The sequence below is a fragment of the Adiantum capillus-veneris genome, chromosome 7 (genome assembly GCF_014529385.1).
Source record: "Adiantum capillus-veneris isolate H3 chromosome 7, ASM1452938v2, whole genome shotgun sequence".
In the NCBI taxonomy this organism is placed as follows: Eukaryota; Viridiplantae; Streptophyta; class Polypodiopsida; order Polypodiales; family Pteridaceae; genus Adiantum; species Adiantum capillus-veneris.
The window spans coordinates 138,254,937-138,267,135 of NC_140937.1; the positions used below are offsets into that span (position 1 = coordinate 138,254,937).

General features: G+C 41.5%; 1 protein-coding gene across 1 annotated transcript; it reads left to right on the forward strand.

Moving 5' to 3' along the window:
• The first annotated feature begins 6,251 nt into the window (after positions 1-6,251).
• Positions 6,252-11,569, forward strand: LOC147454687 (uncharacterized). Its single transcript, XM_086516550.1, has one exon. It carries the CDS (start codon positions 6,331-6,333, stop codon positions 11,347-11,349), a length of 5,019 nt encoding a protein of 1,672 aa, XP_086372676.1. The 5' UTR covers positions 6,252-6,330; the 3' UTR covers positions 11,350-11,569.
• Positions 11,570-12,199: the final 630 nt, after the last annotated feature.

Sequence of the window (12,199 nt, forward strand, 5' to 3'; positions counted from 1 at the left end):
CAAGATAAAAAAGGATGAATGAATCATGCTCCCTCACCTTTCCTCAAGCATAGGAAAGGGATGACCCTTGGCAATGAGAATCCTCTTTTGGAGCTTTGACAATGGAGGCTCTAGGTGTCTCAGTGCAGGCATTTCTTTTGGGGCAAGAACGATATCCATATCCTAGCTCCTCACACTTAAAGCATTTATGATCTTTGCAAAAAGCCTCTAGATCTTCAAGAGAGAGTTTATTTTTACCTTTATAGACTCCCTTCTCCTTGGTCTTGTTGATGTTGTTGTTGTTGGAATTGCCTTGGGAAAAAAATTGAGCATTGTTCTTCCCCTTTGAATCATTTCGATCTTTGTTTTCCATCGGCTTGGCATTCCTCTTAGCCCCTTGTTGGAAATTAATACGAGAAGTAGCCATAGTGTGGTTCATGGGGGGTCCACTTAATAATTATGTGACTATCACGTGAGTGCAGCATAAGGGGTTATTAAATTTCATTTTTTCTCACATTTTCACATACAGAAGGAAACCATAAAATGGAATTGGAAAATAAATTTACAGATTGAATAGGAAAAGGGTGTATTTTATTTGTCAAAATCACAGATAAGGAGTTTTATAAATAATCCTTGAACACACGTGATATACACAATTTATACACAGTGATACCCCCCACCCACCGAGGTGTGGTGGATGACTTTGGTGATAGAACTAGGCCGTTGTGAGTTGACGTACTCGGTCATTTCTTTAGGTAATCCCGCACAAAATTTTTGCTTTTGCTCGGCGAATTCTGTCTTTTGAAAGGCTGTAGCTTTGAGATGTAAATCCCAAAGCTTGTCCACATATTTGTGGATAGAATCATTGGATAGTAGCTTCAAACTCCGCCATTCAATGAGCACTTTATCTTTGGCATTGCTTGCAAGGAATTACTTCATGATGGAAACTCGTTGAGTTTTCCATGTTTTTGGAGCTTCACCATTGCCACGAAGGCTAGACCACCATTAACGAGGATATTTTTGAAAGTGCATAGCTACATGACATAGCTTGGGGGATTCGGTGAATCCCTCATCCCCAAAGACCGCATTAGATGAAGGCCAATACTTTGTCAGTAGCACCAAAGGTGCCATCATAGGTGAGAAAAGAGATACTCTTCCTTCCTCTTTGAACTTCTTAAGCTTGTGGGACATTTTCCAAGCAGGATAGGATTTGTGATGTCCTCTCCTCTTGTATTCTCTAGGAGAATAGCCGCTGCTTTCATCGAAAGAGGAGGAAGGTGATGAAGAAGGAGAAGAGAGTGACCTCTTTCTTGCCTTTTTCTTCCTTTGTTTCCTCTCTTCCCTTTCCGGGAGTGATGAGGAGAAGGACTATAGGATGATCTTTTCCTCTTGGAAGGAGTTGGGGATCATCGAGACCACCATCTTCATGGAGCTACATCTTCAGAGGAATTCAAAGATTCACTTCTTTCTTGTTCATTGGATTCCTCCTCTTCTCTTATCGGAGAGAGTCTTATTTTGGTAGTCTCAACAAGAGGCTTCCTAAGCTCTCTCTCTTCTTGGAGAGGTAGGGAAATCCCATAAGCATGAAGTTGTTGGGTAAATTTGGCTTGCAAGGCAGGGTTTCCCATAACATGTTGCAACCTAGTAGCGAGATAGTTCACAAACATTGGGGCATCATCAATAGCACCTTCATAGCTTGTTTCAACCTAGTAACAAGATAGTTCACAAACATTGGGGCATCATCAATAGCACCTTCATTTGCAAAATCAAAGTTGTCAATATTCATTCTACTCTCTTTATTATTGTCATCCATGCTAGCTAAATTTATGTATATTCTACTTTGTGCCTTGGTACCCTCAAAAACCTTAGTTGCTACTCTTATTTACCTTTGAAAATTAGCTCTCAAGCAACCACACCCATGGTTTAAAGATTGTTGATTGCAAAAAGTAGTGGAGAGGGTCTAACATTGCTCGATTGATTATGGTTGATGTTGAGCTTGCTAGTAGATCGAGCAGTCACACCCGTGGTATAGAGACTGTTGATTGCAAAGAGTAGTGGAGAGGGTCTAACATTGCTCGGTTGATTATGGTTGATGTTGAGCTTGCTAGTAGATCAAAATGGTTAAGCCGAAGGCAAGCCCCCAAAGACTCCATTATTAAGGCTATAGCTCCCAACGGTGTACCTCGAACTAAGTCCTTTTCAACCAAGTTAATAGATCCCTGTCTCACTTGACCTCTTGCAATGAACATGTCCAACCATTCATGGACAACTTAAGGACCTCTCTTCTTAAGCAAGAAAAGAGAAACCAATAGCTCTGATACCAATGTAAGGGAATTGGAGTATGAACATTGAGAATAGTGGAATTTAAAGAATTGTAGTGAGCATTTTTATGAGAATACTTTGAGAAAATAGAGAGAGAACTTGATTAGAGGTAGAAAAATAACCATTATACTTAATTAACTTGGCATGAACAATACATTGCAAGAGAGAATTAGAGAACTTGACAACAGTTGAGGATCGGATTTATGTGGAGTCGGCTCCAAAAGGCTTTTGTATTATAGCTTCTCGCATAAAGAGAGACTTGTTCCTTGAGACCTTGATGGTGCAATGAAGATAGAGAGCTTCATGCACCATAATTATGCCCATAATTAATTCTAATGAAAGCATTAACTTGTCCCCAGTCTCAATCCCAAGACCTCAAACACCTCCGAAGGTGGAGAGAGTTAGCAAGGAATGAGGGTAGGGAAGATGAACATATGAGAAAGAAGTAGTGTCCTTTTATACCATCACTCATAGAGCTTAGCATAGCATAATAGCATAGTGATGGAGATGAAGAAGATGGCAAGAATAGCATTGGAGCATGGCTCTTGGTTGGATTTGCATTCCATAGCCAAGAGTATTGGTGTAGGCTCTCAACTTCTCAAGCTTGGAGAAGGAGCTCTTGCACTTCACAAAGTGATAATGTGTGAGAGGGTGTATACCTCTCCAGCAAGGCCCTAGCTTCTCATGGTCGACCCCTCTTCCTAGCTCATCATGAGATTTGATTGGACCCCCTAAAGCTTGGCCAATCACATGCCTTGTACATTTCAAGCAACATGTGTAGGCTTTGGACAAGTGTCCTCCTTACCCCTTTGAGAGAGAGGGCTTGATAATATCTAGATAATTGCTTAATTAAACTAAAAGCTCATTGGACCCCTCTTTAGCCTAGCCAATAGGATTCAAGCACTCCATGTGGCTAAGCATAGGGAGAGCCTGACATGTGTCCATGTGCCCCTTGAGGAAGGGGGTGTCCTTTGGGTGAGTGGAAGTTTAAGTCAAATCTTTCCCTAGCTTTGGGGCTCGCCCCCTCATTTGTAGGGTCTCTTTTTGACTCAAGTCCTTAAAGCACCTTACCCCCGATGCATGGGAAGCTTCTCAAGCAGCTTACTCATCAAGCATGGAATCAGAATGAGCATGGGATCTCTCTCTCTCTCTCTCTCTCCCCTAGCTTGTAGGCTCGCCTCCCCTTTATGTAGGGCCCAAGTTTGACTTGGACTTGGCCACTTCAAGCACAAGGTGAGCTTACCATGAACCTTATATATCAAGCATGTCAAGTACCTTAATTATTAACACATAAAACATGAGCTTAGCTTAACCTAAGGTCCTAGGTCTAAGGACTTTTAACACTAACCTTTGGAGGTCTTTAATGAAGCTAACCATAAGGTCTTTCAAGCTCCATTAGCTAGCGTTACTCTTTGACATACTATCTCCCATTTGGACCCATTGACTTTGGTCTCGTGCTGAGATAGATCCATAAGTACATGTCTATATTCTAACTTTTGCTCCCGTTTATTCTCTCACCTTAGATGATCAATTCAATATGAGAAAAATCATTTGGGTTAGTTAGATATTAGATTTTATGACATGTCAAGCATGGAAAAAAATGAATGCACCTTTCGAATTTTGGAGAATAGCATTCAAAAGGCTAGGATCTCTTTCTATTTATTAACAAGACTTTTAAGTTCCACAGGGACACTTGTTAAACAAAAGAAAATTGAACGACCTTGACCCCTTGGGTACTAAGGCCTTTAGACACCAAAAAGTCTTTCAAAGCATATTAAGTGCATAAGTGAAGGGCGAGTTCAAGAAATGAAAAGATAGCTGAAGGTGGAAAGTCAAAAGACATATGAAGGTGGAAAGTCAAAAGAACTTTTGCGTCCATATAAAGAGGTGATCGACTTCACATTGTTATATTTGTGTTTCTCTTCTCCTTTATTTTTCCTTTAGCATTTTCTTCTCTTTAAAGTGTCCTTACACTCTCTCTCTCTCTCTCTCTCTCTCTCTCTCTCTCTCTCTCAATGTTATATCCGCCCTTCTCACGTCCAACTGGTACTATTGCAAATCTACGTGCTTCGCCATTGCCTATTGCTATGTGCTAAAGACTAGCGCATCGTTTTTTTTGTCGTTGAGGAGGGAATCTTGGATAAGGAATACCTTTTATTTTTTTTTGAAGCCAATTATGAATACTTTTTTTTAAAAAGCCATTAGGAATTGTATTTATTTAAATAGATGTCGTTAATAGAAAATCAACATTGTACGTTGATAACAAGTAAAAAATTCCTTACATTCTAACTACTACAAGCGTTGCAACACACATCATTGTTTGATAAAAAATCTCTACACTATGCAGGTTATCCAACGCAGTAGAAAACATAGATAACGACTATAGTGCATGTCATGGATAAGAAATCTTGCACTATCCAGGCTATCCACTAATGCTAAAAATGCAAATGAAGACTGTAGGTCCCATTGTGTCATGCTCCATGGTTTTTTGATTGCCTGCGCCTAATGCATCAAAAACTTTTAAAAGCTAGTCATACACGAGGTCATACATAAGTGAATGGGACATGTGACACAATGGCAAAAGTTCAACATCGAAGAGATGATATGGAGATTGGAGTAAACATGACCAACACAATGATGGAGAATGGGGAAGACATGATCAACATGTAAGAAGGTATGAAAGACAAAGAGACCATGGCAGAGGATGAATATCAAAGAAATTGTAACCACAACTCACAAAGAGCATGATGATCATAGGGATAGATACAATGGGTATGCTGACAGTGACGACAATGATGAACACATCAACAGGAGCAAGAGACATCGAGATGATGTAAAGCCTAATGCTTCAAAAATGGCATCAACCACACGAGCTTGAGATTGTTGCCATGGTTGGAAATAAAAATTGAAGGATGTGGACCAAAAGACAGGGCAAGATATTCTACTGATGAAAATAAGCTCTTCAAATGAGGAAGCTAATCCCTCTAGTATGAATTAGCCTTTAACCTGTTGTCGCAAAGGGCTTTCTAAGATAATCATCCCAAAAAGAGGATAAAAATGGCTCTTCTAGGTGACCACTAAAGAGAATGAGGTCACTTGAGAGATGGGAAACTAAGCAACTAATAGCATCAAGGGTCTTGACTGTGAGGGATTACTGTAGTTATGATGCGGATGGAGTTTGAAATTGAGCTCAATGAGGATGAACCAACCTTATTAAGAAGGAAAACAAGGTACTCCATTGACATGTCACCTGTGAAAATCCTATGAAATTCAGATGGTTCACGTTAGAGAGTTGGAATGACACAATCTGCTTTTGCCACACAAAAGACAGAGTTGTGAGAAAAGGACCATGCTTGATTCCATCCCAAAGGATCAGAATCGTCCTTAGGACGATCCCAAAGGATCAGAATCGTTCTTGGGACGACCCCATGCCAAAGATAGGAGAGACATCTTACTATGTAACATCATGGTGTAGGACTCTTTGCATGTGACATGCTGGAGTAGAAGGACGATGCATTTGGTAGGGCATCCGCATTTGCCAAACGGTCAAAGCTATCAACGTAGAAGCAAAGACAAAGTCTCTCCAATTACAAGTTGAAAAATAATTTGTGTTAGAGTAATAGGAGCAAATCGACAACAAGAGAATCTACAAATCGACCAATGTCAACAAGTCCTAAAGGTTTGTCATTTGTATCCAAATCTCCATGTCTATGCATTTGCTTGGAGTGCACAACTCAACAACGGGGCATGGCACGACTTTCGTTCCTTATAATTTCAAGAGAGGAGACAATGCGGACTCTCCGTCGTACTTCCGAAGGGCACTTTTGTATGGCGTGCACTATATATAGTTTGTAGTTGTGTTTCATTTCCTCATTTCATTTCCATTCTCTATACTATAAACAACATCAACAATTTTTTATGGCATTTAAACTTCTTGAGCAGTGTCCCACGCCTTGTTTCTCCCGTGACGCGTTGAAGAATGTGTTGGCGCAATGCTTCACTTCAAAAACTCTCCGGGCCGCTCCTGCTATGGCGCTTCCAGTCTTGGATCCCCACTGCAGCCTCGCCTCTACCGCACTTCAAGAAGCTTGTATCTTCCTTCCTTGCTCCACAGATACAAGACATCCCCTGCTTTGTAGTAAGAGACATCTCGTTGGCTGGCCCACACACAATTGCCACACCCAGGCAGGGATTCCCCTCCCTTCTTTCTTTGCAAGAAGAGATCTTGCAGTAGCTAGAGCGGTTGTTGAAGAAATCGCAATCGAAGAAGAGCAGGAAGGAGTAGATGAAATTGATATTTTCAGCATACCAACAGACTTGCCTTGGACTGTAAGTTCCTCCTTGGCTGTCCATAGCTGGGGAACTATCCACAATGGCCCTTTGGAAGCCAAGTATTTCAACCCTTCCAAAAAGTTCCCTTACCCTGTTGGTTTCATGTCGATTAAGTTGTACAAAGGCAAGGAATATTGCCAATTTATTGAAGAAGGACTCCAAGGCCCTGTTTTTGTTGTCAAGGAGGCCGTTCTCGGAGAATTCAAGGCCGAATCTCCTCAGAGAGTGTGGAGTAGCACATGTAAAAATGGTGCAGTTCATGTCCATGGTATGCGTCACTTCGGCTTCGATAGCCCTGAAGTTATTCGTGTTTTGCAAGCCATGCATTTCCAATCCAAAAAGTTTTCAAACAAAGGCAGTGAGAAACCGTTATTTCATAGCATGGATGTTGCTGCCCCTGCTGATGTGTCATCCCTAAGATCTTCTGCCAAGGGAGATGCAAAACACTTGGAATTTTTTTTCACTGAGACGCAAACAGAAAAACTGAACAATGATACTGATGGCATCGTTGCTTCTCCTGATGATGTCGATGATGCTTTTGTCCATTATGAGGCTGACAAAGATGACGATGAGAATGAATTCTTGGACAGTATCAACAACGATGGGCAACATGTCGAAGACGAGGTCAGTGTAAATGCTTATGCAGACAATAAGGTTGATGAGTTTCCAGATAATGGAACCCATATTAGTAAGAAACTCGAAACAGAAAGTAATGAAATGGTGCATCTTATCACAGAGAACTTTGCTAATGAGAGGGTAGAAAGACCTATGCAGAGAAGGAAATTAACATACTCCAAACGCTCATTCAAAGCAGGTTCTCGCAAATATACATTTTCGAAAGGTATTTTGGGTTCTCAGGATGTCATAGAGCAGGACCTAATTAAGCATGATTCTGTACAGGAAAATGAAAAGGTGAAGTCTCTGGTTACGGCAAGTCAATTGCTCTCTATTCCATCCACTGGGAGACAAAAAACATCACCGTCTGAGACAAAGCAGATTTGGAGAAAGGGGGAAGGTTTATCAGGGTATATACCTGGCCAGAATAAACAGCAAGCGACTGAAAATATAAGGTTGGTTGAACAAATGGAGGGTTTTTATGGTGTTGTACCTAGCTATGGTAAGCAGCAACAAGCAGCTGAAAAGATGAGGTCTGGGGAACAAGTGTCAGGGTACGATAAAACCAAATGGAAGAGGGTTGTTGATAAATCTTATGATTGTAGAGCTTCTGAGTTGCTTAGCAATGACAATGTATTGAAGGCCTCGGACAATTCCATCTTGGGAGCAAAGGAAGAAAACTTTAACAGCTCAAAATCGCTGCTGGGACTTCTAGATAAATGGAATAGAAGCAAGGAGTTAGACCGTGAGTCGCAAAATCTGCTTGAAAAAGGGTCTTTGCAGGTGCATATTTTTCAGGGGGAGGATGTCGATTTATTCAAGCAGATGAATGTAGAAAATAAGAGAGCTTTCTCGGTACCAGATAGTGGAAGTGCCTCTCAAGAAGATCTTCCTTCTGAGAATGATGACAATGCCTTCCTTAATGACCTTTGCAGTAATAAATTTATTGATGAGAGCACAAATGTTGCAATTAGTACACTTTTTGAGACTGAGGGTGAGCTGCATCTATTGTCAAATGATGGTAGTCAACTGTCAAGAAAGTCAAAATCCATGTTGGATGGTGTAGAGACCATGAATCAAGACAGGAAAAGTTGGAAGAGTGCAAGTACAAGTGTCAACACTGCGATTTTGGATGGTGGTATAAACTCTGCTGTTGATGCAAATCTTTGTGGACTGAAGAACTCAGCTCAAGTTGGCATTACAATGTCAAATTTCTCTAGGGAACTGGGAAGGGAGGAAAACATTTTTGGGTCTCTAGAAGATGAGATAGGTCGGACAAAGCAGGCAGCTAATGGCGTTCGGCTGATTGAAGATCCAAAGACGTTTTTTTCTGACAAAATCTTTGGGAATGTGCTAGAAAAGGTCAAAGCAATGAAATTATCTGAGATGGCGATCATGGAGGATGTTTATGAAGAAGCAATTTTGGGTTTTCATCTGGATTCATGGCAGAGACAGGTGCTCAAAGAACTGCAGGATGGTAATTCTTTACTTATATCTGCTCCAAGCGGTGCAGGCAAATCAGCTGTTGCTGATTACTGCATATTGCATAATGTTGTTAATGAGAAAAGGGTGTTGTTTGTCACCCCTTATGAACATCTTGTGACTTGGAACTTGCATAAGTTTAAGTGCTTGCTTGGCGAACCAAATGTGGGGGCGATGTGGACAAGTACCAATATGCAGGAAAATCCAAGCTTAGTAGTCATAACTTTGAAGGTTCTTTCTAGTATTCTGCATGAGCTAAATGGACCAGGCGAGTCGGAATTTCGGTTCTTCTTTGATGGTATTGATATGGTTGTGCTGGACAAGTTCTGTACATTTAATGAAGCAAAATACGGGAGGCTATGGGAGGAGGTTTTAATGCTTTTGGACACTAACATCAGCGTAGTTGCCCTTACATTGCCAGCTACCAATGAGACACAAATAGCTGCTTGGATGTCGATGAGTCGAGGGCCTTGCAAACTTATCAGCTGCAAGTCGGAGACTGTTCTAAAGCGGTATTTTTTCTGCTGCAAAGATGGGCTATACCCTCTCCTCAAACCTGAAGGATTACAGCCCAACAAAAATCCTTACAAGGCCAGAAAAGTCCATGGCAATTCTCTGTCAAAAGACCAGCTTCAGTCTACTCCTTTGTCTGTCTTTGATAGGTGGAGTTTGAAGAACACAGTAAACATGTTGGAGGCCAAGGGCCTGCTTCCTGCAATTGTAATGTTTTTTGATGTCAAAAGCTGTGATGATGCTATGCACGATGTTTTAAATGAGATGGATGACTTGCTGTCAGTGAAAGAGATTGAATATGTGGAAGCGTTCCTGGATAATTTTGAGAGCAAGCATCCACGTCTTCGGAACCAGGTTGAGAGAGCAGATCGTGGGGGTCTTTTGAAAGGCTTTGCGGTCTATCATGAAGGAAAGCTTACCCTTTGGCAAGATATTGTGATGGAGTTATTTCAGAAAAACCTTATAAAGCTCCTTTTTGTGACAGATAGCAGTTTGCTCCAAACAGATTTTGCAGCTCGCACTGTTGTTATCTCCGAGATTCTAAAGGTAACACAAAATGGGGTTTTCTTTATTCCACAGGGTCAATTTCTGCAGTTGATTGGACGTGCTGGCAGAAGGGGTGTCGACATCGAGGGGAGTATCATATTCTTAGAAAGCATACACTGTGGACCCAAGGATGCAGCATCCCTACTTAACAATACTTTTAGCTATTCTTCATCCTTCAAGCCGTCCTACTCCCTGGTGGCAAACTTGATGGCAAAACACAACCTTTCAACAGTGAAGACGATTGTAAGTCGAAGTTTTTCGATTTTCCATTTCTTCACTGAGGACACGAAAGCTAGGATGTTACAGGAGCTTGATCAAGAGTTTTTTGGTTGTTTGGAACAAAATCTGAAGCTGTTCGAGGGCTTGATGAAGGTCAACAGACGCAAGTTGTCAAATGCTCCAATATTTACAAGAGTAGATATGAGAATGGCCAAGTATTCGATGTCACAAAGTGGCAAAGGTTTGCCCGGCATTCTACTTGCTGTGATTCCGGGTTCAACCGAATTATTCTACATGGTTTTTGGGGCAGACAATTGTTTCCATCTTTTGCCAGTCAGGGCAGTCGATCATGTGTATGTTAATGAGGTTTTTCCACTTGATGTTGTGGTCAAGAGAGAAACTGGGCAAGATTTGCAACCGCCTCTTGTTCCTCCCAAGGAGAATTGGAGTGTGGACGAAGTCAATTCGTTTGGGTACATTGCGAGTGGAAACTCACAGACTGAGGAGTATGTGAAACTCATGATGGAGTATCATCAGGTGCAGCCTATTATTGCCAAGGAAGCTCTTCGAATAAGGAAGGAGATTTTTGTGCTAGAAGCTCAGCTTTCGAACTTGATAGAGAAGCGAAGAATGCTGCAAACTGGGATATTTAGGCTAGCTGAAGCTGCTACTTGGCAAGTACATGAGAGCGAAATTTGGAAGGAAGTAATGCGGATTTTACAAGTATTAGAGAAGGTGGGTGCTGTGTGCATCATCGATAGTGCAGAGGCCTATGCCAAACTGAACCCCCTGGGAATGCTCATTTCAAGACTTCATGATGTCGAAAATGAGTTATGGCTGGCAGTGGCATTGACATCCAAACATGTTAAAACTCTCTCGTCTGCAGAGTTTGCAGGTTTCCTTGCGACTCTGATTCCTCGGGACCCTGAGAGAGAGAGTCTTTCCACTCCTGGAAAGGAGCTCGCATACAGAGTTACCAGGTCTTTAAAAGAAGAATTTTCAGGCTTGGAGGTCTTAAGGAGGGAGGTTGCAATGTTGCAAGGATCATACAGCCCCTCTCTTCAGTTTGATGTAGGATTTGCTGGCTTAGTGTGTGCTTGGGCTCAGGAAGAGGCTGACACTAATAATCATTACGTGATCCGAAGCAATGATGGTGATTTAGCTTGGAGATTTAGGACCATTGCACGTTTGGCGAACACAGTACATAAAGCTTGTTCTCAAGTTTTGGTAGGCACTCCTGATAGAAATCAGTATAGGAATCTTTCTTCTTTGGCAAAGGAAGCAGAACACAGGCTTTTAAAACACTTGATAGCCCTAAAAATAGAACATAGTTTCACATAATGTTCAATTTGGAAGAGAAGGCAAGGGTTCTGACTGGCAACTTTGTCTATTTTTTTTGGCCGAAGCTTATTGTACATATGCTTATGTTGGATGCTTGTGCTTGTACGAGTGAGCCTTTAGTGAGAATGCCCATTATAATCACAAGGAATGCTATTTGGAAATGTATTGTGGTGCCTTGTATCTTGTTTCTTCAGATTGAACAACACATGCTTTGAGTTTTTGGGTGAGAATTGCCAAGCTTGCTTTGAGTTCTTTCTTGTGATGTGAATGGCTTAAAAAACAATATGGATGGAAAGAAGTGCATGCTTTGCTCCTCTCCCAACTCGAAGGGAAAGCCAATCGCCGATTCATTGAGTGAAACTAACTCCCCCTAGGCTCATATTTAAAAGCCCTTGTTTTGCTTTTACGAAATTAAAAGCACTAAAGAATTGGAACTCGACTCAGAAACTAGAAAAGTAAAATGCTTTCTTTACTCATGCAAGGCTGCCACATGCATGTGCTTTGCTCTGCCAAACCCTGCGTGAAACTTGCCGCAAATCATGAGCTTGTACGGCCTGACTTTGTCCCTTTGTCTTGGTGCCGGTCTCAGTTGACTCTTGCTGCTCTCTTCCAGTCTTGTTTAGGCCATGCCATGCCATCCAGTTGTGACATACCCCCTTGGAGAATGGTAATCGGCCATGATTGCACGTGCAAAAATCAAATGCATCAATACAAAATTGAGTTCCACAATCAGATTCTATCTAGTCATCTCATCCTTTTTAGATCTTTTCTTCTTAGTCATGACATCTAGATCTCCACAAATGTCTTGATGCACCAAAATGATGCATCTGGTCTCTAGCCAGAAATGTTG

What these genes read in the sequence shown, in the direction of transcription:
- LOC147454687 (XM_086516550.1), top strand. Translation starts at nt 6,331, where the DNA reads ATGGCGCTTCCAGTCTTGGATCCCCACTGCAGCCTCGCCTCTACCGCA.